Source organism: Brachyistius frenatus, unplaced genomic scaffold (assembly GCF_029030835.1).
Source record: "Brachyistius frenatus isolate BFR_SWC_R1_liver_20210118 unplaced genomic scaffold, ASM2903083v1 Contig_34, whole genome shotgun sequence".
Classification (NCBI taxonomy): Eukaryota; Metazoa; Chordata; class Actinopteri; family Embiotocidae; genus Brachyistius; species Brachyistius frenatus.
The window spans coordinates 3,840,001-3,867,415 of record NW_027210633.1 but is presented as its reverse complement, the minus strand read 5'-3'; the positions used below and the strand labels follow the sequence as shown (position 1 = coordinate 3,867,415).

The 27,415-nt window shown below is 43.3% G+C and overlaps 1 protein-coding gene across 2 annotated transcripts in view; it reads right to left on the bottom strand.

The window, feature by feature from the left end:
- The window catches only part of srrm3 (serine/arginine repetitive matrix 3), a 74,174-nt gene that overhangs the window by 37,541 nt on the left and 9,218 nt on the right, over nucleotides 1-27,415 (bottom strand). For both annotated transcript variants that reach the window (XM_069700749.1, XM_069700750.1), the window contains exon 2: nucleotides 1,081-1,400. In XM_069700749.1, the coding sequence (XP_069556850.1) occupies nucleotides 1,081-1,388 (308 nt within the window). In that variant the 5' untranslated portion in view covers nucleotides 1,389-1,400. The remainder of the gene's footprint in view (nucleotides 1-1,080; nucleotides 1,401-27,415) is intronic.

Here is a 27,415-nt window from a genome sequence, read left to right as displayed (position 1 = left end):
AAGAATTCCCTTTCGTTAAGGAGAAGAAAACACAAAAACAGATTGCAACTCGTGCTAACATTTTCATACCATGCTGCTGAAAACAGCCATTTAATCAACTCACAGCTGCCATGCACCATTTCTGAACAAAAAAAATGTTTACTCCACTCACTGCAGGGGCTTGTTTTTGTCTTGCTCCCAATATGAGGATGAAAATTACTTTTGTCAGCTAACAGATTCTGAATGTAATGTTTTGATACAGCTTGTGAACTCAGCACCCTTACAGGTACAAACCTGTCAATGTCAGCTTCTCGACTACATTTCCCGACTCGCACTCCAACCGGCTCCCCAATAACTGAATTGCAAAGAAAACATAAACAACTTCTGTTCCTCTGAAAACGTTAATGTAATTTGACATTAAAACCGCACTGCAACTCGCTTGCTTTTTTTTTTTTGTTCGGTGAGGTTTGCCCCTATAAGAGTTTCAAATCTGATCAAGTTTTTCAACATCTGTGAGTGTAACACGCAGCTTTCCTCACAAAGCTCAACCAAAACAAACGATTCGATGGTCAAATAGCTGTACGGTATTTCCACCTTCATTCTCAAAAATGAGTTCACGTTGCAGAGCTTCAAGTCCTTCTGTCAGGATTCAGCCTCTCAGAAGCAGCAGTGTCAAATACTTCAATTATGGGACTTGAAACAGTGATTTGAACTATTACTCTGTGAGAAAAACTACTACTGAGCAGACTTTTACAGTAAGCAATCATAACATGGTCCTGATCTTTAAAACCTCCCGATGCTCTTTTCTAAAGACATTTTTCAACCTTCTAGTTGTAATCTGAGCTGTACAAAAACAACCACAGTGTGCAGTCCTCTCTGTTATTAAAGGTATTTCGGAGCTTACTGCGACAACCTCAACTCACTGAAGTACTCACCTCCTCTGACTAACCTGGCTTTGAGTAAACGTCTGAGGCTCATGGGAATTTGTGTGCATAAAAAAGGCCTATAACTACAGAAAATGTGAATAAATCATGATATAAGGTTGTTTAAAAAAAATAAATAGAAAAAAAATCTTGAAGGAAACACTGTTTCATCACTTACCCCTGCTCCTCCATCATCTCCTGGAGCTCCATACATTTGAGCTCCACCCTCCTCTTCCTCTCGTGGTCCAAGATCTCTCTGTGCGGCTTCTTCACCAGGACGGGCTCTTCTTTGGTCTCCTCCTCATCCTCCTCCTCTTCCTCCTCTTCCGTGGCTGGCTGACCCCCCTCAGTTTTAGCTTGTGGCACTGCGGTCGGCGTCGGCCCTCCCGATCCCGGAGCCGTTCCCGCTCCTGCTCCAGGGACCACGGGTTGGGCCACTCCGTTTGCGCCATCCTTAGGAGACGGCACCCTCGCCGCATCGTACATGATGATTGAACTCTGCGGAGACACAGATGATGAAGAGACTATAGGTTAGCAGGGAGAAGAGGTGGAGTTTGGCAGTCTCTACTTCATGTTAATCATTTACTATCTAAGAATGACCATTCAAAAAGAGTTTGAAGTTCATTTATTTCTCCACAGTGAGTTATTCTTATACGCATTCAGTAAAATCAAATATAAAAGTCTAAATTTCCACAATGTAAAGCCCCATGAAAAGCCATTTATGGTGCTCAGACTCCCGTTTGACAACCGTGCAAAGCTGCTAACTTATTTAAAATCTTTTCCACATTTATAAAACTACATTTGATCTGAATAAACTCTGGACTGTAGACCAATACCAAGCCGCAAATATTTGGAGACCGAAAGGTGAACGGTTTGCGATTTGATGTTAATTTTTCTGGACAGGCTGCAGTGATTCTGCCTGAATTCAGCAGAGCACTTTGCAAACATTCACACACATCAACATAACAAACTACACACTATTTGGACCTCGAGTACCCGGAGACGAGTGCAGCCATATGCAGTGCTGGCAGCAACTTCTGCTTCATGAGCCAACGACTGCTCTCTCCGTCCAACCATGCAGGTGAGGAGGGATTCCTCTTTGAAAGGGTCTTATCTACTAAGCTGCAAACTGTTCAGGTCACATACAGCATGAGAGGGGAGGGTGGAGGGGGAGGGGTGTTGCTTAGCAGCTGAAAGACAGAGGAGAATGTAGAAAGTCTATAATAGACACCTTTCCTTTTCTGTTTTTGACTTCCCTGACCTTTCTGTTTCCGACTCGTTTCCTCCTGAAATGATGAGATTGTCATTTTGTTGAATGAAAAGGCATCTGGTACAAGTGCTGTCTGATGAAGATGGATTGTTTGTTAAGGACAATGGAGAACGTGCGGGAAAAGAGGAAGAGCTTCGAGCGCCCACGAGCCTCAGCCTCCTCTCCCTCTACAAATAACGGCTTCATTTTTCACAGAGGAGACAAAAAAAGGCCGGCCGAGGCACTTCATCACTGTCACACACGGAGGAGCCGAGACCAAACTGGATGGACAGACCTCCAGAACTGCAGCAGCATCTCGTCCTCGCTTCTTTTATCTAATCGGCGAGCGTGCGCGAGCAGCTTGTGTTTGTTCTGTTCGTCTTTGACTAGTTAATGGGCATGTGCTCGTGTTTTGAAGTGCTGCGCACTGGTAAACGAGCCGTGGATGTGTGCGTAGCGCCGCCGCTCTCGGCTGAGAGAACAGGTGGCAGGACAGCAGGAGGCATCATCTCTGAATCTATTATACAGTAAATCAGGACTTGATATTCCATGACAGCAATATCTCATCTGCACGCGCTCGTCTGCACAAGACTGTGGGGAGAAAAGCTCTCATCTATCAAAAGAGACTTCAAAATGACATTCAGGTAGACGGGAGCAACATAAAGGACCTTTGTAGGAGTACGAGAGAGAGAGACGTGATATCTGAATCATCCAGTGAACCTCATACAGTTAGAAATTACATTAAAGAGGGGGAGGGGGAGTGGCGCCTATCCCAATTGACTTTGGGTGAAGGCGGGGACCCTGAGCAGGTCGCCAGTCCATCACAGGGTCGACACATACAACACAACAACAACACAGACAATTTACGATCACCAATGAACCCGACATGCGTGTCTTTGGATGGTGGGAGGAAGTCGGAGAACCCGGAGAAAAGTCATACAGACACATGCAAACTCCACACAGAAAGGCTCCAGCCGACATTCGAACCCAGAACCTTCTTGCTCCGTGCTAAACACTGCGTCCAAATAGTCATTAAATAATAAAAAATTTATGCAACTATCATCTTGTCTTGTAACATTTGTTGGGGTAGACTTTAGGGTGTGAGTGACAACAAAGTTGCAGGTGTTGGCTATCGAATAATACCTGACCAAACATCAGTAGCGCTAATGTTGTCAATCTTTGAAGGACCCACTGTGAGACCGATGCAACAACACGTGATTCTCCATCAGTATCAGTTTAAGCTGCTGCAGAAACAATGGGCTGCTCTTCCTGCTTCCTGTCCTCTACTGGGTTTTTAATGAGACCAGGTGCGCAGTGGCAGTGAGGGCTAAAGGTCAGCTCTGCCTTTCCAGCCAGAGGGGACGACCAAGGAAAATGGGGTTTGTGCTGGACGTCAACTCTTGGCCTGCTGGGTCGCTGCAGGTCACACTGACACACAAACTTCAACCATTCGTACCCATCCCGCCATTAAAGGCCGGTTCTGCTGTAACAAGCTTAAATGAGATGAAGATACAGTATCCTGTGAAAATCGGAGGGAGAGGACCCTCCCATCGCAAACGAAATTCTCCACGATGCCAGATGTGGGCCAGCCTGTGTTAAAGCCTGTACGGAACCACTTCATTATACTAATGCGTCACTCCACAGTCGTTCCCTTTGTTCCCGAGAGACAGGAGAGGCACAAAATCTGCTTCCTTTCAAGTTAAAACAATCAAATCATTTAATTGTGTGATAGAAAATAAGAAGTGGAGCAGAAAGGGAGACTTGTCTGTGAGCTGATAAGGCAGCGGAGCATACAGTTAATTGTGTGCGAGTCCTCTACAGGGACTGAAGGTTATCTTCAGCTGCTGCATTAACACTAGCCCCAACCTCTCCTACTATTATTGCGAGGGTGCATAAGACTGTCACATCCCGACAAACACTATCTGTAATTAGTCATTATGCTAAATGGAGTTGTTTAGCCACACGCACTAAGTGTCACCATCAGTTCTTTCAAAACCCCAAAAGAGATCATATGCACTTGAACATTCAATATTCGGTTCTGGAGATGTGACGCTGATTGCTGCTAGAAATAAAGGAGCTATTAGCTGACGGGTCCATCGAGCGAGAGACGACAGCTCCAGTTGTCTGTTCTTAACCTCTGGACCCGGTTATCTGTGCTGTCTGCCTGCCTGGATGCGGCTGCTGGCGAGGCCTCCGTTGCGTCTCCTCTGCAGCCCGTCGTCTGCTGACGTCCCGCCGCGTACTACAAAACAAGCCCGGAGGGAAGAAGCACATCCTGACGCGGAGGATGTGCGACGGGGCCGGACTTCACCGACCAAGAAGGGGTTGCTGTGATATCCGTGCGGGAGTCATGATCTGTCAATTACACGGTGGCTGGCGGCCCATGCGAGGCCTGACTCATCTGATACATGCAGGAGATGGATCGTGCACTTAAAGCTCCATTAATAAGGATAACATTCACTGTGGCCACACGGCCAAAAAGCCTCAGTCTCATTAGGAATCTAATGTTGCATTAGGCTAATGAGACATTAGAGAGGAGACTGCCTCGACTCCAGCCACTGCGTCATTAGAGGGATTTTTACTATCTTTTTTTTTTCTCCACGTGGGGATTTTTATGTAAATATGTACTTATCAACAAGTAAATGACAATATTTATATCATACTCTGCAGCCCCTGTGAGCTTCAGTCCATTGGAGTGTTTGATTATTTTATTTTCCGCCTCTTCGGATGGATTGATTGAAGGCAAAGTCATTCATCACATTTAAAAATAAAACCTGACATTGTGTCACTGCAAGAAATGTAACTGATGAGAAAAAACACCCTCACATCTTTACTTTGAGTACATGTATCATAATTTACAAAAGTACACAGAAGTGTTTTAGCCACATTTTCTTCGGTCAATTGGAAAGTCGGTATATTGATAAAAAAAATTTTTTAAAAATGCAACAAAGTACATTAAACCGACTTCAAACATAAATTATCACACGTGACTCACACCTCACTTGTCACGGATGAAAAATGGCTGCGCTGAGCGATGAGTAGACGTTAACCTTCATCAACTTAATACATGAAATGAGCATAAATGCCATATGTCTATGTTATATTCCATCATAAGATATTTGCCTTGCACTAAAATTGAAAAATTATAATTTGAGTCACATTTAAATGTAACCTTGACATGATGTTTTTCTTTGACTAATTGTTTATGCTGGTCTATATATAGTAAAGTATATATACTGAAAACAACTGTGTGAATGTTAGCATGCTGACTTTAGCATTTAGCTCATAGCACCACTGGGCGTAATTACATGGAGCTGCACCTACTTTTATTTCATTCACTTTATAAACCAAAAACAACATCAAGATAAACCTTGTAATTTAGCATTTACACATTTTTTTCTCATGCATATCAATCCAATCACTCTCAATTGTATTGACGAGGAAAGAGTTTAACAGTGGTGTGCTGTTGTCATTGCTTCTATTCATTTATCTTTCATGTGTTTGCAAAGAGACGATACAGTTGTTGAATCTTGATTTTTCTGTATGTGGACAGCCTCCATCAGAGCGGCTTCCTGTTTATCCAATATGCTTTCCCTCTCCGACTATATGAACATGGTGCAGTTTTTCTACACGGTAAATCTACCAGCAGGGCTCTTTCAACACAGAGCATATGTATAGCCATCTGTACGTTTAGTCCTGATAAACCTGTTAATGTAAATACTGCAGATAAACCACGGTACTGTATGTACTGAGACAGAAATCAACAGACTTAACATAGGAAAAATATTCATTGCACTTAAAATACTGGGTGTTGTAAATGATAGCCGAGTTGAATTTAAGTTGGAAAAAATATTTCAGCCAATATGGATTTGTATGTCATCCATGAGACTGACGTAACGTCAATAAGGAAGGTCCAAATGTATCTAAGCCGGGCTGATTGCTGCTCGCCACAGCAACCATCCAGCTTCACAGCAGGAATCATTCTCGATCCATTTTCCGCCTCTTATTTTAATGTCTAATTTAAATCTGTTGATACCTTAATGGAGCTGACTCAACACACACAAAGACAACCGCACACTTTACTTTTAGTTGTTTAAGTGGACTCAACTTCAGCAGCTACACTCAACAGGAAAAAAATAACGAAGGCAGAGAGGTGGGGCTCTCAAAGCCAACTCTCTCTCTCCCTCTCAAACACATTACTCCTCTCATAGCGTGCTAGGTGTCACTGTATGTTGTGCACAAAGGCTCCCATGATTGGATCTCACTCAGCTGTGGATGCACCTCAGCCATGATTACAGGGTGGCAGTAACAGGGGGCCTGACCTTGATGGAGACTGTCAGGGAGTAGCTAAGAAAACATCCTGGGCGGTTGCCTCCTTCAGGACCTACTCACTGTGACCTACTCACTGTGCACACACACACACACACACACACACACACACACACACACACACACACACACACACACACACACACACACACACACACACACACACACACACACACACACACACACCCCGTCTCCTCTCCTCTGCTTTTCATCACGCCTTCCCTCCCTCTAAAATAATCTGCCCCTTGGCTGGAGGCTCGGGTTTTGTTTTTAGCACTTTGGCACCCAGAGGACGTGTTCGGCTCTCTCAAGGTCAGCCGACTTGATTCCAGGCACGTTGAATTGCTGTTGGGTGCCGGGAAACAAGCGGCCTCAACTTTTATTTTTTCATTTTCTTTTGTTTTTTGTGAGTCGTAGCAGGATGGAAGGTGCATACGAAATGAGCAGCAATGGTCTGAGGGATGGCAATAAAAAGAGGTAGATGTGCACAACGGCCTTATTGGGATGCATGTCGTTTCTTATTCACTGCAGAATATCAAAGACAAGACTCGGCACATTTATAACAAACAGCTGCTCTGATTTGGTTAATTCACGGCCCGACAACGGGCTTCGAGTCAGACTAAGTCGTTTCTGCAAAATACCTCACTTACTTCTTTGTCGTTGCTTTGGAAGCCACAGCACAGAGTGAAGTAAGAGTGTGTCTTCAGCTGTAGACCGGAGAGATTTGTCCTCTACCAGGGAGGAAGCAGAGGAGGGACTGACTGCAGGAGTCTGTTTGATGCCGCTAAAGAATCCCAGAGATAACATTTAGAACGGCAAACACCTCGTCTCTCAGATGCACAGCGCTGCAAAAAAAACTCCTCCTTTATGAGCAGAGCTGCGAACAAGAGTCGCTTTATGCACCATTTGGAGCAAAGATAACACGAGAAAATGTTTTTACATCAACATGCTCCGACTTAATGAGTGGCATGAGAGAGATGCAGAGGGAGTTTTGGCCTTTGGTGGAGAAACATCCTTGGCAGCCTCAGAGACAGAGTGTGACAGAAATAAACCCTCCCTGCCCCATTTTCAATGCAGAGAAAATACTGAATGTCACCTCAGAAGAAGACGGAGAGATGCTGTCTAGAAGGTGACATCTGGTACGGATATCAGCTGAAGGTTGACAATCCGGAGGAAGAGGTGCTCGACCTCAGAACAGGGTTTGCAATAATTTGCCCCGCTCTGCTCCCCTGGGATCAAACCGTGCTATTAAAAATCTCTCCTCGACTGCTACAGCAGGTTGAAGTCTGCTCCGGCTGGCTCGACTACACTCCCACTGCTCGAACTCATAAACGCCATGTGCAGTGTCTCCTGGGAGGAATGATTAGCATAGCAGTGCTGCTGATGTGATTAGTGGGGTCACCGGCAGGGGAAGGAGGGGCTCAGGTCTGTGAGTCTGCCTGCCACAACACATCTTCCTCAGTGCACTGAGCAGAATCAGTGGGCCATTCAAACACCAAACTGATCATGTGGGACTATTGATCCAGAATCATCTTTGATTACATCTCTAATCTCTTCATGACCGAAATATTTCAGCAAATGAGGCTTTTGGGTGGAAATGCTGTGGCACATATTGCATTTATCCTTTAATGAAAATCCAGATTTAGTTTTTAGTCAGTTTATAGATGGTTTTGTACATCAAAGTCTGACATCAGGGAGTGCAAATGCTGGAAAGGAGAGCAAATACATATTTAATGGTGAAACAGGCCATGCTAGCTGGCGTTAACCTTGTTGGGTACTTTCAGAGTCCACAATATGGAACAAGCCCAGTTAAAGTCAAACAGCTGGGAACACATGAGTCACACAGTCAGAAGGTCACACAATTTGCTTAATTTGTTGCCTAGTTACCAATCAAACAACCATGGACATACATTAAAAGTCTCCTCAAGAAGGATATTAACACTTGTAAATGTACCTTGAACTATAAATAATATGGGCAATTTAAATTGAATCTGAATATACCAGCAGAATAAATCATGCCAGCAAACAGCAGACTTACATGTCAGCTCACTATCCATCACCACTGGATGGAAGATGGATAGTCCACTTCAGTATCATTTCATCAGTCATCGTGTGTCGTCATACTGATGAAGATTCTCGTGATTAGCTTGTGTTTTGTCAAGTGGCAGGTAATCTATGCTGGTTATGCTAAGTACTGCTCTCCGCTCCCCCAAGTCTTCATTTTATTACAAAGAGACTCACCGAGAGTCTTTTCTCCACCCAAGTACGTGTACAAATCACGTAGAATGATGTGTAAAAAAAACCCATCTGTTATAAAGCTGACGACATACAGTAAAACACGCCTCCACTTGTGGTGGACCAGTGATGGACCTTGACAAAATGTGCAACGTGTTAAAAGGGAAAATTCCAGCTCATGAATGACCACTTTTTTTTGTGCATCCATGTCATGCTCTGAGCACGAGACCACACCTGCATATCAGAACAGATTTGCTCTACGCGATGTCTCCATAGCATTACAGACTGAGCCTTTTCTAAATCTGCCACACAGCCACACAGCCACTTCCATAACAGATTCATAACCCCGTCGTCCCCGGACGAGAATTGACATAAAAGATCTCATTAAAAGTGCCGTCTGACTTTTCCTCTCAGAGACAGCTGAAGACGCAACTTAAATAAGTCATAAAAACAAACAGCTCATGCTTTTCTGTGAGACGTCGTTTACAGTGAAGATCGTGATGAGTGTAATAATGGATTCAGCCTCTATCGTGTATCTTTGCTTACTCAGCAGATATAACTTTCAGGTTTCATCAGCTGGTTTGGCCTTTGTTCCGCCACTATAAGCTTCAATGGTCTGTTAGCCAGCGCAGCAGTTTTTCTGATCCTACCACGGTGTGCCTCTCAGAGTGAAATGAAAATTTAGCTGCAACAAAATACTGTCAGGTGTTGAAGATCATCACTGCATTTTGAGAATGAGGCAATAAATGTCCCTCTTTCATTCTAAAGAGCAAACCAGTCCCTCAGGGTAAAGTGAAGCTCACAAAACTTCAGCCGAACTCCTTCATGTGACTCATCTTACTTAGAGAGCTGTGGAGACTGGACAGCGCAATATAAGAAAAAAGTCTCTTATCCAAGGACAATAGATAAAAGCAATTTCCTCACTTGTACCCTTTTTTTCTTTCTGCTCAATGTCAGGCAGCCATCTGCAGATTAGCTGCCCTATGCACCCTCCATCCAAACCAACCACTGTGCAATTCATCAATACTCCACTGAAATTAGCTCATCACCATACAAGCGAGTGTCTCTGTGCACGCAGTCCATGGCTGATGTGTTCTCACGGATTCAACCCATCTCCCAACATCGTTATTTTAATTGTCATGTATATTCATCTTCCTGAACTATTTCCCAAAGGCTGAACGTCACAAAACTCATCAGCTACAATTATTCATCTATAAATATTTCCATGAAATGATCCCCGTCCTGCATGTTAATGATCAAAATGAACCGCAACTGCTGGCTCAGACGGCATGAAAACCTTCCCTGTGTAGCAGGTTTCTCTAAGAGGCGAGGATGCCACAGCACTTGTAACTTCCATGTCAGCTTCAAAGAAGAATCCTATTTAAAAAGTTTGCAGGAGCAGCATGCTCTGAGTGTGGGCCATCTTAAAAGGGAAGTCCCTCCTCAAAGGTTCACAGAGGGAGTGGTGACGTTTTCAGCCCAGAGAAGAACTCCAAAGCTTCTGCAAGAGGTGGCAGTTCTTTAAAACCTTTAGGGCCTGATTGGTACACTTCGTTTCAAAAATGAACACAGACACACAACTATGATTTTGTTACAACATGATATTCCAAAGATATTATAATCTTTGATGTCCATCTTGAATAAACATCCATCAATCCTCTATACATCAAAGACTAAACATGTTACTCCAGAACTTGCCTGAGAATCCTTTTGTTTTTAAGTTTCCTTCAGTATCACTGTAATCAGTGACAGCTGTCTGCACATCCAAGGGTACAAAGCAAACAGGAAGTGGTCACCGCTAATTCAGCATACTTTTAACCATGCTCCGACTCACATTGTTGCCCATTGACTGCTTGGCAACATTGTACTCCCTTTTCAAATCCCCCAAATTATGGGAATTGTTGTTCCGAAACAATGACCATGGTTGTTTTTCTAATCAAAATAAGACATAACTAATGACGGGGATGACAAAATTAAAATCTACTTTTTTTTTTCCATTTAGCAAGAAGGATAAAACTGCACAATGGAATTCACCTGAGAATGACCCGCCCCTTTGAGTGAAGGGGGGTTCGTTTCATACAATACAACAACAATAATAATCATAACAACAATGACTATTGTACAATAACACAATATGCCAAACTGGAAATATAAAACAGAAGATGTATATTAAGAGCTGTACATATATTCCAGTAAAATATATGACTGTACATCTAAATGTGAATGAAATTTCATCAGGAAAGAAATATGAATAAATTGCGATGTAGTTGCCCACAATAAATATGTTTACTGATCCGTGAGTGGCAGTATTCAGTTTGTGTGGGATTAAAATGAGTCATTTTATGTAAGTAATGTTACGTAAGTCACATACGTGACTTAACATACATTATAGACGTTGACGTTTACATCACTTTTAAAAAATCCATGTTTGGCTTTTGATTTCTCAAACTCTCAACCTCCTGCATGACAGTACGATCAAAAGTGTGCGTGGACACCTGTGACTTGGGAGGACGCAGCTGTCCCAGTTTCTGACTTTAAAAGCTCTCGGCTCAGAGGAATGCACACGTTTTGATTTCCAGAAACAAATGCGTTTCCATCACAGGTGGCCTTTCTTCCTCCAATTTCTGTCTGTTCCCGTATTTAAAACTGCTGTGAAGAATTCTCACAATACCCGACAGTACTCCACCTATTTCATCATGTCTGAACACAGTGTGCTCTGAAGACATCGGGAGACACGGTATTGATACGGCAAAAGCTTCCTCTTATCCACTTGCCTGCTGTGTACGGGTGATGGAGCCAGTCAAAGTGAGAGCGGGCTGAATAGAGCCAGCGCCTGCAGCAATCTGAAGCCAATCTCCAGACTGCTGCAGCACAGAAATGAGGCCATCCTCTTTTCCACCTGCCCGGGCTGCTGCTATTTAATTGACACAGCACTCGAGCGCAGAGCGATCAGCTTCCTGATTTAAAGCGATGTCTGTCGGTTAGCGGCGAGACGTTCACTCCCTGACTGCAATCAGTCCTGGGCCGTGAGGACGTCCCTCTGAGACTTCTGCATCAGAAACACCTTCACTTCTTGATCAGTGCGGCACCCACTTTCATCCCACATAACCGCCTTCTCCCAATCTAGCAAAACAACAACAAAATCTCTCCAACTTTTTCCCGACGAAGCCCCCTTTCATCCCCCGCAGGAATAAAACTTGTCAGGAGTTGTCAGAGGAATTGTTTTGCTCTGTGCAGCCACGGGGTTGATTCTAAATACAGGTTTGCTGCCTACACCTTTGCAGGAATCGCAATCACCAGCAGACAGCAGCCAGCAGCCCTCCATTGCCGGCACGCAGTTTTGTGCATAACAAGATTCATGCGGGCTGATGAGTCATGAGCTCAAACCTCGGCTTGATTACAGTCTGGGCGAATGAGCCGAACCATCCCTCAGAGGTTAATGCACTATTTTATTTGTTTTAGTTCAAGCGATCCTAAATGTCTCAAACTGAATTGATCCATGACATTTCAGCTGATAGATGTTGCTTCGGTAAAAATATAATAATTTATACAGTTATAAACAGCTACATTTAATCTTTTGTCTACAAGTTTTAGCAGTTTCTTAGACTGTTGTTGTGTAAAACACAGTAACGCGTGTGGGATGAAAGTACAGAAGAATGATGTATAGGCTGCGTTTATTGCTTCTGCCTCTCTGTTCAAAGAGCACTTTACATAACCGTATACCAGCCGGGATGTAAAAGGACACTCCAAGCGGGTTTATTGACTCTCTGAACCACTTTCCATCAAAGTCATGGTCGTTTCTTACACCGTATCGGAGCTGCAGTACGTCAGAAAACAGAGTGTGTAAACAGATCATTTAGCAACAGTGAATGTGAGCTGCAATTACAGCTAATTTACTGTCTGTTTTAAAATGTTCAAGCAGCAGCTGGTCCATTTGAACTTCCTGTAATACTTTTGTTTTCTTAATTTCAAATGTTAACATATAATTTCAGTAAATGACATATGAAATCAAAAGGATGTCAAGTTTTGCCATTTCTCAAACTAAAATGAAAAAGAAAACGATCTAGTAAATAATGAAATCCACACGATTAATCAAATCAATTTTTCACTCTACCTTGATATTTTCTTTCTTCAGTATCAGTGGCCTTTTTGGAGTAAATCATTTACATAGTTCATGTTTTTACAAAATCTTTTTCACCACTAAATTACTCCATTTTCACATAAAAACTTGAAGTGTCATAACGACATTTATCGTATATCATAAGACATTATTGTTATTTCAATAAAACAATGTATCTTGTCAAACAAAAAAGGCAGCCATTTGAGCTAAATGCTAACGAGCGCATGCTAACGTGCTGACAACAACAGCGTTACTGCGCTGATTCTTAGATGTTATGTTCACAGCCTTAGTCTAGCATGTTAGCACACTAATGTTTGGTGATTACTGTGGCACTAAACACAAAGTGCACCTGGAATGACTGTTTTTAATCATTGAAAGAATCACCACCAAAGTGCTAACAAATGAACCTGAGAGAAGCATGACTTTGTGCACCAAAGTTCACCCTGATCCATCCAGTAGTTTTGTTTCAGTCTGACCTTCCACAGAGACACATCGCTGCTAGGAATAAAACACGCCCGTTGCATCCTGGACAGCAGCAAAGCTCTTCTAGGTCCGAGGCACAGATGAAAGCTGATGAAACTCAAATCCATTAATTACTAAAGGTTTTAATTGGAAGAGACACTTCCAGACGAGAGCGTCCTCCTCGTACTTCATGTTCCCGGCTGACAGCAGAGACGTTCGCAGCTCCATTTCCTTGCACACCACTTAGATTGTAATATTTCCATTTGCCGCTGGAGCATAACATATGAGTCCAAATGGAGCACAGCCAACAATGCATTTCAGTCCTTATTAAATCTGACATGTTGACTAAGAAGCCACATTCTTATTTATAGCTCCAGCTTTGTGTGCCATGTCCATATGTACCACTATCTGCACGACTAATTACTGTCGATGGCTTCTTGGCCCTTTAACGTGTTTACAAGAGTAAGTGTATCCAGTGAGCGGCGTACATTGTTGTTTTTACTGCTGTATTATTAGATCTAAAATTAGGACACACATTACTAGCAGACTCAACCAAAATAGATATAAAAAAAAATATCCAGCATTTCTGTGGAGATATCAAGGGTCAAAAGCAGCTGAGTATTAATTAGTAATGAATACAAAACTACGTTCTGGGCATGTTTAAGCTTATGTGTTCACGTGGAATCACCTCAGCACAGAAGGGTCAAGGTTTTACCATTGATCAAAACTAAAATCTAGAATCAATACAGTGGTCGATATCAACCTGCTGTTGTGTAATTATATGAGTTATCCTTGCTTCTCTTATTTGTCCCTCTTATAGACCTTCTGCATACTGTGGTATTGCCCTTATAGTCATCGGGTTCATGATGGACAGCATTGAGCCCTCCAGTATAAACAGTGCTCAGAGCAGGGCTCAAAATAGTGGGAGGAAGAAGAAAGAAAAATCGGTGGTGGATTTCAGGTTAGACAAGGGCAACCACACGCCATCTATCAACAGACTATGGGAACGTGTTGAGAAAGAGCTGCCACTGTTTTCAAAGAGAAAACAAATATATAGCATCTCCATTAAAATGGGAAAAAAGGAAGCACTGATTGAGCCGAGGAGTGATGAAAGGACTGGACAATATCTGATCAAAGCATCTCCATTGTTTATCAAGTCTTACTATGATTATACCTCTGTGTGAACTATTTATCTCTGGTTTTTTTGCTTAGATATTAAATTCTGTGCACTGGTTGCTATGGTAATAAAATAGTCAATGCTAAGATAAAGGGTCTGCAAAGCTCTACATCTGCAAATCAATTGATTTTCTTTTCAAATAATTTCTCAGGCAAGCTTTTGGAGTAGATTTGAAAAAGTCTCCTCCCAAGGTCATTCTGTCACAGACACACCTCTAGCTTTTAATATGAGCAGGATTTTTGTGTGTGACATTTCTACATTAATGGTTTTTCTCTCTAATCATAAAAACAAATCTATCAAGCGTAAATCAACTAACACATTTCACATCAAGGTGGATTTAATCCTACAATCCAGTCATGATTGAAACGCCGTTCATTACATTACAGGCGCACACAGATCGCCCGATGGCCACTGCCTCCTTGCTGGGAGGGTGAAATCAGACTTCATAAGAGGCAAGAGCTGTTGGCTCGTCCTCTGAGTCATGGCATTCACAGCTGTTAGCCACGGGCTCTCGAGCCATGAGCCTGCACGCAAATCAGATGCAGTTCTCTCTTCCATGGCTCACATGTAAAGACAGCGCAACGCAAAAAAAAAAAAACTGGAGAACGAGGGAGATGAAAGTGGCCGTGAAGAAGGTTCGGGCTGGCAGGGGACCATTGCAGGCCTGCTGGCCAAAGATACAAATTTGAAAAAGCTCTCCATATTGCATCACTTCTCTCGGCCTGCAGACGCTCCACCAGGCTGCTCCGGACAAAGGAAAAAAAGGATGATGGAACAGCCTGCTGTTGTGAGCTGAGGGAGACAAAGACCGCGCATGACAGAGGAGAATGAAAAGAACAGATTGGTTTGTGAAGATTTCTGCACGAGATGGAACAATTTAATGGGAAAAGGAGAAAAAGTAAATGTCAGTTTGAAAGAAGAAAGTGAATCAAAGGGAGTAAGAACATCCTTTTCCAATCAAACACTTCAACTGCTGCATTGTTAGAATTATATCGACAGGAACGGCAACCAGCTGCTGTCAGAGCTAAAGCTAACACACAGAGTGCTAGCGGCGCTACCTCGACAGCTAGTTAATTGGATAACAGCGAGACAAGCTGGTAAGGCAGGAAGAGCTAGGAACGGGAAGATGCTCGACATGTCAAGGTGAAGCCGCAACAACACTAGGACACCTGTAACACCAGCAAGCCGCAGCAGAGGGACGCGACTGCTGCATGTATCTGACAAGCTGAACCTGCATTTTATCTTAATTGGAAGAAAGTTATTTTTTCAGCAGAAAAGCTTGAGGGAGTCGTGAGCTCAAGTACAGCAATGAAAACCAACGCTGCAAAACAAGCTCATTAGACTGAGCGCAATATGATTCATGAGGGAGACCTCCTTGATCAGGTTCCTTATGTACTGTATCTCAGTGGAAGTACAAACTAACACTCTGCAGACCATGTTCAGATACTTTCTATACAGTTTCAGATTTTTTTTTTTAGTGCATTTGTCCTCCTGTGGCCTGCAGCGACTGGCTTCTATTCATTTCTGTTATCAATGGGAATCAATGAGCAGATTCTTGAAACAGTACAGGAACTCTGACAACCATTATTTACAGATTTGATAAAGTGCACGACTCCATCAAGTGTTAAGGCCTGGAAATGGATGGTATGGGAATGACTGGAAACCAGTGGATGCCTACAATAATTACAAATATACAAAATAACCTGTAAAAATGACTGCAGGTATAGTAAAAAAAAAACACAAAAAAAACACCAGTGAGATCCTTAAAGGTCGCCACAAATGTGGCTTCAAATTTTTTTTCTATAACATGAGTGATAAGACAGAAAATAACATCCTGAGGTTTAACACTGCAAAACTCAACTAATGTGCTTTGGGTCTAATTTGATGGTGTTTGACTGACAGCAGAGCAAAGACAGTTGGTCAATTAATCAATCAAAAACAATAATCTGCAAGTATTTTGATTATTGATTACTCATTAAAACAAATTTTTCAGCAACTGTGCCAAATTTTGTGATGGTTTCTAGTTCTCGAATGTGAACCTTCTCTGTTTGGACGAAAGAAGATATTTGATAAATTGTGATATGCATGCGTCACTGTTTTCTGACCCAACAAATAATCAATATATCAAGAAAATAGTCGGCACATTTAAAACATTGAGACAATGCTAAACATTAAAAACTGACAGAGAAAAAACAAGCCATCAGCTGTCATGAAATTCATATTAAAATCTTGCTAAATCCTGATTGGTGGATCTAATATAATAACACAATATAAGTTTTTATGTCCTTTGACTTGTTTCCAGTGATGATCTGTGGGTCTTTTTAAACAGTGCACGTGTCACTGAGTGTGTTACCCTCTGTGTTTTGTAAAGCAGGCGCTGTAAATGCTAAATTCACATGGGCCTTGACAAATCAATGGCGATCACAAAGCCTAACAATTTCCCATTATTATTCACTCTCTGCACCGCAGCCGACAATGAAACGACTATTTCATTTCTTAAAATGCAGAGGCGGCCTTTCCTGTGACAGCCAAGGTGAGTTACAATAGCAGGCTTCCTCCTCAGCATGTCTCCAAGGCAACCCCAACATTCCATCTCAAATTAATTTGGACAGTAGCACTTTTATAAATCGAGCGCACAGCGGAGCCTTCTTTACATCTTGAAGGGGGGGTAGAAAAGACACGGGGCAAAATGTCAGTCTGTTAAAGACTGTTCAGCGCCGTGTGCCTCTTGAAATCACGAGGCGACTGCTTGAATGCAGCTGTGATTTATTTGATCGTGCTTGTTTGATGATGATGATGATGATGACGATGATGGTACAAAACGCTGGAGAGGTGCGTGTGCTTTTCACGTTAGCAGACGTGTCTCGGTGTGAATGAGTGGAGCTCGCCCTGCGTTGGTCACACGCTCGTACCAAACACAGGGTGGAACATGTCCACTAAAACTCTCCCCAGCTTGACCTTGTTGCGTAAAGGTTTCGATTTCACACCTGGCTGCTTGTGGATGTAATCATCCATAAGAATAAACATTGGTATAATTTGCATGCGTGCTCCAATTACAGATGATGGCTGGTGATATCTGAAATCAAGTCTGGCTTCCATGACAATAATGGACCAAACAAGATATGAGATGGACTGTCAGTGGGGGGAGGCTCTTCAGAGATGCACCGCCCTTCTCCCCACCGACACAAAACACAAAACACACAAACAGAAATGTCTCCTTCAGGAGTCGTACGTGCGGTTGATTCACGGCAGAGGGCCACCGCGGTGCACTGCGCCATCCCACCTCTCTGTACATACATTCCTGCTTTGCATGTGTGGAGATGGGGGATGGAGGGCGTCCACAGGGACCGCACTCCAGATTGCTGACAGATTAGGAGCGCTGTCTGCCGCTGCACCACAGGAGAGTGATTAGGGAAAGTTTTTGTCATCTTTCTCCGATATTTTTGGCCCTCGGTTGGTGTATTTATTAATTTTTTTTCCTCCGCCACAATCGCCGACAGGTCTGCTGCCTGTCACGATAAGGAAGCATTCTCTTCATAGCAAGGAGACACATGGTGATTAACTAATGCTAGGGGACAGATAGCTTCCACTAAATCAAGGTCAACCTGCAAAAAGCCATGTTTTGACAGGATTTATCAGTAATGGACTGGCTTGTGCACACATGCTGTGGGCAGTGCAGGTAGAAACTACAGACCAACACAACCGAAGGCAGGCACAGATGAGGACAAAATTAATCTGGCACTGCTATTGACTGGCTGAGAGCAGAAACTGCAGAAGACAGATAGAGAGGCTGAGAGGGAATGTCAAACAGGAGGGGGCAGAGAAAGACAAAGTGAATGATTGATAGAGGGCTGAGACAACAGACAGGTCGCCCCATCATCTCTGATCTGTGACCTCACGCCCATCTTTTCATCGTAAAGAAAAAAAAAGATCACGGAGAGAATAACAGGCCTCCATCGCAGGATGAGCGAGGTGGAGTCGAGGACTCGCTGACTGAAGTGCCAGTGACAGTGATGATGACCGTCTGTCATCAGCTCACACACCCATGTGCAGAGGGGCACGTGTACACATACGCACCGTGCCGCTGGCGAGAGATGACTTAAAAAATATATATATATTTTATAAGTCTCCTTCAGATCGCCAAGCTGAGACCGCTCAGTTTATCCCTCTGTGTGCTTTTACATCTCAATCTGCGGTATCGGTAGCAGCGCGTGAAGCGCCCAGGTCATGGCAAAAGGGAGATAACACGAGACAAATCGTGATGCCATAATGGACATCCCACCCCTCTCCGCCCGCTCAGATTTTACATCTCCTCGGGCCATCTGTCAGAAAGGACTACGTGGTACTGGAGTCTGAAGCGGCAGATATATTCCAGCATTACCGATGGCTCCGCCGCACTGTCTCCGGGGAAGATACATGCATGCACGAATGCGGTGCTTCCTTTGATATCTCGGGGGGGTTGTGTTTTTATAGGGTCCAAAGCGCGGCTTGCCGGCTAATCAGGGTTGAAATGTGTTTACTTGCCTGCAGAAGGAGCTGATATTGGGTAAAATCTTCAAAAAGCAGAGGTTTCTAATCTCCAAACTGGGAGCAGGATTAAGGCACCTTTCAGAGGAGGCATCCTGCTCTAATCCTCAGCCTCGATACAAACAACACTTTCCATATTCATGCACAGATTGGGAAGTGACGCAGTGTGGATCACTTCTGTGCAGGAACTGAACTGATCAGTGAAGAAGCAGTGAAAGTGAATATCTGGGAACTCCATGGCAGTTCTCTGAACAACATCAGGACCATCTTTGTTATGACGTAATGTGCAGTGAGGCTCAAAAATGGACCTTTCAAGGGAAATCTTTTTGTATTTTAGTCGGTCGGTCTGGTACAATGGAGCTAATTTCCATCTCAGGTTTGTAACTGTTAACGCAAGCATGGAGAGCATTCATACAGCAAGCCGCATGGCAGCTATTATTATTGTAGATTTTCCTCCCGCGGTGACAGGATCCTGTGGTGACGCCATGACTGAGGGTCACCTTCATCTACGCCTTGTTTGATATTACAGCTGAATAGCAAAAGCACCAAATGCACACATTGTAATTTCTACACTATGATGGAAATGAAAGCAAATATTTTCCTTTTTGTGAAAGTAAATTAAGGAATCTGCAGCTATTTGAAGGCAGCTTTTACTTTACAAAGAAGCTTTTTTCACAGGTTTGAGAGGATTTTGATGGTGATGCACACACAGACTCACACAAACACACAGAGTGTCAGTGATATGGAGCATAGCCACATTGGAGAAGAGTTCCTGGCCTATTTGCAGCAAAGCTTTCTGTCTCCCATGCCTGGAAGTGGAGTTGCATGGTCTGCTCTTCTTTGCCATCCTTGTCTGCAGGCCTGTACCTCGAGACAGGCTGTGGAGGCGAGCCAGCTCTCTGGGGAGCCGAGGACAGCAGCACATCCAGCTTGTCAGCATTAGACACCAGGGTGTGATGGAGCCTGCATACTGAGAGTAAGCTGGAGGGGGGGCATTATGAAAGCATTCATAAAGGTCAGGTATACTGGCTGCTGCTCCACTAGTGGGCTACCGCTTGGCGCCTCAAAGGTTAGACAGAACCCTCGGCTGCACCGGAGGTGATGTGAGAATACTAGAAATGTCACCAGCACCAATGGAGCTCCAGACAAAGTCAATACAGACGCAGCAGCAGCTACACAGGACGCTGGAGTCTTTGTTAGAAAGCCTTTTCAGCCAACTTGGACTGTAAACTGTTGGTGGAGTAACAACGGAAAGGGGATGGCCCTCTGTTTTTCTGCCAGTCACAAGCGAGGCCACCTGTTTGGCTCTGCTGGTGTAAAAATAACTCGAACCCTGAACAATCCTAAGTGTTCTCGCCGGGCCGAGATAAGGCTCTCACCTCTGTCTGACTCACTCCCTCTGCGCACCATTACAGGCAAAGTGACTGGATTGTAACATCTGCAACAGAAACATAGTCCCCAAACATTAAAAGAAAAAATGGCTAACCACTTACAGAGCCACCCCATCAGTGTCACAACCCTTCTGCTGCTCCCCATATGGGCAGCAGCCACGATGGGCTTATTAATCCCCCGGGAGGCAGGGGATAGAGGATGAGCGTGTCCAGGCTCGCTGTAATATCCTCTGGCCAGGCACTGCGTCTAAGTCTGTACCCCCCTCCCCCTTCCCCCCCCCCCGCCCCCGCCCACCCACACACACACACTCCCTCCACCAATGCCATCTGTTTCCTGCCTCGCACTCTAGCTTAAGTCCCTGCTGAGCCTTGGTCTCTCCCCCTCTTCCTCCAATCAGCTGCAATGACATCTAAATGCAAAATATTCAGCTCAGAATATTAAACATTCAGGAGTAAAAGATGTACAAATTGACTGTAGACACATTGGTAGTGTAAAAAAACATCTAGATCATATTTATCAGTACCAGTTCACCTTTCAGTGTTGTCTTTTGTTTTTTTTAAAAAAAGGTTTTCATTTCTGCTCATTTTTGACGTGCCAGTTGGGCAGCCGTCATCACAATGGCTTTATAACATCCCTTCTTAATGTAAGTTACTGCATGTATTTCTGTCTCTGATGATGGACTGAATGTGTTATAATTTATAGAAAATTAGGAAATTATGCTGTGTATAAATAGGCTGCTGTTAAAAGCCACATCATTCTCTTAAACCGTGTGTCCCTTGGGGCCCTGTTTCCAATCCAGCATCCCACAGGCTGAGCTCTGGTCATTTGTGCTCTGGCTGCTGCTGCACACTGCAGATCCTCTGATCTCGCCTCAGGACAATCTCTCAGCACGCCCTCCCTCAGCGCTCCTCTGCAATGAAGTACATGTTTCAAAAAATGACTGTTCATGTCACTTCTGTTTTGGGACAGTGTTTTGTATTTGAGATAGAATAAGAATAATAATGACGAATAAGACACAAATTTGATTGAAGTTCATTAAAACAGCAAAGATAGCTTTTGGGGTTTTTTGGCACTTGGTTTGAGTTGGTTATCTTAGCACAAAGACTGGAAACAGCTGGCTTGCCAGCACCTACCTTTGAATTAATAACAAAAACCAAGTGTAAAATGAAAATTAGTGGTTTTACTTGAAGGATTACATGCCAGCCTACTTCTTGGCTTCTCTGAACGTCCAAGCGGGTATCACACGTAGACACTATATAAAAGTGGACGTAGATTTTAGGTCTGAAAAATGAGACCAATACGTAAAATCCTTAACCTGTAAAACCACAGAGGGAAGCTAGAAGTTGGGCTTCAAAAAGGTTCCATAGACTCCCATTCAACTTTTCAATACATTTTCTCTACAAGTCATTATGGTGTCATTCGCTAAAGTCGCTCCTTCTTATCAGTTTTCTTTTGGTCCATCTGAAAATAATCCCATAATTAATAAGATATTAGGCCTCATGTTTGGGCATGTCTTTTTGATTGACAGGCCTGTGGTGCAGTTAGGTTATAGGATAATACGTTATGTAAATAACTTACTTTCGTTACTACCTTGACTTCTTGCTGTTTTGTGGACTCTCTCATGGACCGGTCGTCTGGGTGAAAGTCTGTTTGTTCCATCCAAGCACCCCTAACCTCCTTTTTACATGGACTTTATCACGCTTTGTACTTTGTCACTTGACTTCTTTTTTTTAGCGGTCATACATGCGTTTACTTTTCACGCCTCGGCAATAGCCAAACGTGACCATGACAAGGCATCCTCTAGTGGACTGACGGGTGTATTACACGCTGGGCTGGAATGTCAGCTGGTTGCATATCAATGGGTTTTAGCCAAGAAGCAATCAGGCACATAACTCCTGTACTGGTGAGTTCTTGTTTTTCCACTTGGATTTTTGTAGCGTGATGACGTGATACTCAGTGAGCCTTAGCGTGGACAGCTTTTGCTGGCTGCAGCTTCATGTCAATCTTTTCATCAGACTCTGTCTGACAATGAATAAGTGTATTCCCAAAAACTAGTCTTTGTAGTGTTGTAGTCACACTAGCCATTCAAGACGAGGTTTACTCGCCTCCATTTCAGTCCAGCTTCAGCATGAATTCAGAGTCAGATTCTAATACACTTAGCATGACAATAACTATATCACAGATCCATTTCTTTCTTAACTCTCTCACTCTAATCTTGTCCATCTCACATTTCCCACTTTCTGTTCGGTAATCACATTTGCTGCCAGTGAATAAATGGCTGACATCCTCAAAAACCCTGCCCTTTTAACAACGGCCCAGCTGAAAAGGCTCGAAGGCCTTTATGGCACCTTGAACCGTACATTCATCTCCGAGCTCCGAGTACAGAGCCGTGCGTTGCTTTCCATCTGGCTCTAGTGAGCTGTATGACCTCGCATGTTTTCCGATTCATAACGTGATCTTTAAAAGAGCCTATAGTGTTCATGGTTCACAACTTTTCAACGTATGTCCCCAAGGTGCTGGATTCTCCTGTTTCTCCCTAATGGAAAAGGCATTGGGCATGAAATTTCCCGTCACAGCTGACTCCTTTAAACCCAGCAAAAGATCTGCTCTGCACTGTAGGGTTAATCGATGGGGTTGGAGGACGCAGGACAGAATACAGCTAAGAGTCAGACTTGTAGAGGAGGAAAGACCTCCTCAAGACAAAGTCAAACGTCCTCTCCACATGTCTCTGACAACACGCTGAAAAAGCTAAAGATTTGAATTGTCCTGCTTCTCTCAGGCTGCTGCATGTCTGTGTTAGAGCTCCCGGCCGGCGCGTGGACATTTCCTCTAGTGGAACCAGGCAGAAATGATTGTCGGGGTGCTGAGCAGTTTGACTCAGGCATTCATTTGGCCTTAAGCCTGGCGCCCACCGGCCGCTCGCCCTCACTGAGCGGGTTAAGGTCAGACATTCGGGAGGAGGGCGAGGTCTTAAAAATATCCTCCACGAAAACAGTATTTGAACGGTAAAATATGATGTGAGGCGGACTGTGGTTGATCGTTTGATCGATTTTCTGCTGCTCTGGACAGAAAGAAAGACCTTCAGCTAATGTTCATTAATACCAAATCCTTTATTCCATTTCATGCACAGTTCTTCACATAATACCAGTAGAGACCTATCTAATTAGCGAAGAAATTATTAATAATGAAATTAAAAAAAGTTGTCTCTCGAAGACGCATTTAAATTTCTTTCTGATCCTCTTCTTGAATCTTTGAACTCTACTGTGATGAAAGCAGCTCTCTCTGCTACAAAACAATTATCAGCCAATAACAGCACTGCAGAGTATCAAAGGAGTATCAGGTCTGTGCTGCTGATGCAAGGCGTCTATTAAGCCTGCAACTTCCGACTGCTGAGAAAGCCGATCTCCACCATAACACCTGTTCAAAATGTGAGTCAACAAAAGCAATTTTATGGCCACTGGGAGCCTGAGAGATAGAAGGGCTGTCAGTGTGTCTCTTTTATCCAATTGCTTAATATAAGTGGGTCCCTGTGGTAAATGCTGGATTGCCAGAGACTAATGCTGCGACTCAAACACAGCAGCAATAGTAAAACATCCCACTTTAGCTCCATCTTCTCGCCGGACCCCCCCACCCCCCACCCCCGCTACCATGGTAACTTAACAAGGGGCAAAGCGACAGCTTCGGAGGAGCGGAGTGCCTCGACATCCTCTCGCCTCACACCTCTGCGTCCGCCCGCGACAAACATATCCATTTCTGATTCTACTCACAAAGGTGCACAGGGAGCAATGAAGCCAAACACTGACCCAAAAAGAAACTGTCAGCCAGGGTCCATAAATGTTCAGCAGCTCTCTGCTGTGCGGATTGCTGCAGCCTGCTGCTGGCGTTCAGCTCCCACAACAACTCTGTTTTACTGCATGTGTGTTTTTGTCTTTGCTATTTGAACTGCAATCTCTTCGTGTTACAGTCTCCACTTGCCTACCTCATTATGAACACTCTTTTCTTTTTGCCTTGTACTCCGTTGAGCCTAATATATGTTGATAAAGTCGAACTTTATATTCAGTGTTCTAGTTTAACACTGCTGACAGAATTTCTGCAGGAAACTCATTTCATCTCATTTAATCAGCCTTATTAGCATAAGGCACTGAAATGGCATACTTTTACTTATGACTGAAGTGCAAATGCTTCTGATTGCTAAAGTTTAAATTGCTTGCAAGATTAAGAAAACTTTGATTGTGGGCATGGTACAAAAAGGATGTGTTCCAGTGTATAACTCTCCCACCATTCCTTCTATTTTAATCTAAGAATGTATTGTAACATAAGAGCGATCATCACCTGAAAACCACAGTAACACCAGTTCTAACAAACTGCAGGTAAATTCCCCAAAAGTTCAGTGATTGAGCTTCTGTATCATCTATGTCACAATAAAAGCTTGTGAACATACGTAGAAGTTTAATAAGTTTTCAGACTGGTAAAGAAAAATAGAAAATTGCAAATTGAACAATAAACTAATCGCTACAGGGTATACATTGGTGGGAAGTAAAGTTTGATTCAGTGCAGTTGTCTTATTTTAAACAGCAAGTATGAGATTTTTAATCTTTTTATTTTACCGTTTGTAAAGCTGATAAAACTCTGCAAACACCGAGCTGAGACAACACGATCATTTCTTTTGTTTATGTGTACACACACACACACACACACACACACACAGTGAAAAACTAAAAGAAACAGTAATGATTCACCAGAGAATCCTCATACTCAAATTACACAGCTACAATAATGACAAAATGATGTAAAATGCACTTCAAGTATGAAAAACTAAATGTACTCAAAGTGTAGAAAAAAATGCACATTTTGCAGATATAATATTATAAACATTGTTATGACATGATAATGCTGACTAATACTGCATCACTGTGTAAGCAGTATTTCCCTGCTGCAGCTAGTTTAACTAGTTTAACTGCTACTCTCACTACCTTACGCTGTATACAAATGTGGTTTCAAACATAGGGGTTGGGCTCTTTGAAAGGGTCACCAGATAAATCTGAGGGGTCATGAGGTGATTCATGGAAAAGGACAGAAGAAGCATGTCTTTCACCAAACTGCTTTGAGATTTTGGACTTTTCTCAACAATGCATTTGTTAATGCATTTACAAATTAAAAGTAACTAGGCATTCAATAAATGTAAAAGTGTAAAAATTACAATATTTCCTGCAGAAATGTATTGAAGGTAACATCAAGTAGAATGTACAAGTGCCTCAAAACTTTCCTTTGTTACAGTAATTGAGGAAAAGTATCTCGCAGATGATCAGAGGTCCTGTTCTGCCAACACTTTCATTTTGGAAATTAGATAGAATTAGTCAGAGTGATTGCTTGTGGTTGCTTCATCAAAGCAGAGATAGAGGTTTGGAGATATAAAAGGAGGTGACAGCCTGAGATGATAAGAGGATGTCCTCTGCAGTGATGTGTTACTTCAACACATGCCTAATTTACCACACCGCAAAGACGCTCCAACATGTCTGCAGAATACCAACAGCCCATCTGACATCATCACCCTCAACCAACCAGACTGCAGTAGTCTTGTATTACCAGACCGAAAGCCGCAGCGTGAATGGACAGATTGTTTCCAGTCGTTGCATCCGACTGGGTGTAGACCTCAGGTTAATCTAGAAACTATCAGAGCAGCCTTTTAAGCAGTCAGCATTGACCCCTACGTTACATAGGATGGGTGCTGAAACTCACCAGGCTTGTGAGCCAACTGCAACACCCCACCGGCAGATGACAGACTTGCAGACTTTTTCTTTAATCTCAGGCGTTGTTCTTGCTCCGGCTTCAATTCTTATTATACTATATTTTTAGCGTACAACTGTTCGTATGGCTTCATCTAGCTCTACCACCGCTGCCATTGTTGGAACTAGATCCTAAAACAAACCCCTGGCATCAACGTCATCGGACTTCGCCGTCCTCGCTGGTCGCTGATTGGTCAGAGAAAACCTGAATGCAAACAGATGTTCCAGACTACAATCACAGCAAAGATTAAAGCTGCGAACGACAAGCGGGCAGAGCCAGACTGAGATTGCACTCGACCGAACACGGACTTCCACTCTCTCCTCGGTCGGTTCATGTAAGCCAGGGCTCGGTTCCTTATGACAAACTCATGCATTTTATTCATGCTGCTGAAACCTTCTTGGAATAAAGCCATTTAACCACAAGGCTGCAATACGTGGTAAAGTGGCTAAAAATGTAAATGCTTTTGTGTGACAAGCATCTCGACAACATTCAGAAAAAAACAGAGCATGTAACCTCATGCTGATCTGGTTTTAGGAATAAGATGTGGATTTTCCACAGAGAGACTCTGTCAAGCAGCAGATAGAAGGCTCAGAGGGGGCTGCCACCTTATATCTCTCCCTCCTTGCATATCAGTCCAATATCGGGTTTGAATTCGCAGTCTGGGACTGTGTCTGGCAGACACTGTCTGATAGAGCTCCTAAATAATTCACTATCCACTCTCCATGGCCATTACCTGTAAACTCTCTCTCAGAGGAGGGCAGTTACCACAGATACACGCAGGCTTCCCTGCTGTTTGAGCGTTACGGCCATGTTGGGCTCTCAGCATCTGCCTTTACAGACTCAGACTACACGTAACGAGCGCCGTCTTCCTAATGTGAGTGACTCATTTTGCCTAATTTAACTCAAGTCTGCTGAAAATGTCTGTCAGAATGTTGGTAGTAAAACCAGCATACGGTAAGAATATCCACACAGTGAGACGCCTTGTCTGGAAAAAAACACAATCCAATCAGGCATGTGTTCACTGAAACTACAGTTGTTTGAAGAGTATAATGCAGAATGGCTCATTTTATTCTTGATGTTACCAGTCCATCAAAAGCTAAATGTAAGTGTGCACACTGTTGACAGAAGCATATCTCTCCAAGAAATCACATTTGCATACAACTAATTTGTGACAGCAAATGGATTTTGTGGAAAATCGAATCACGCTGGAATTGCCTTTTTCATCAGCATAATGA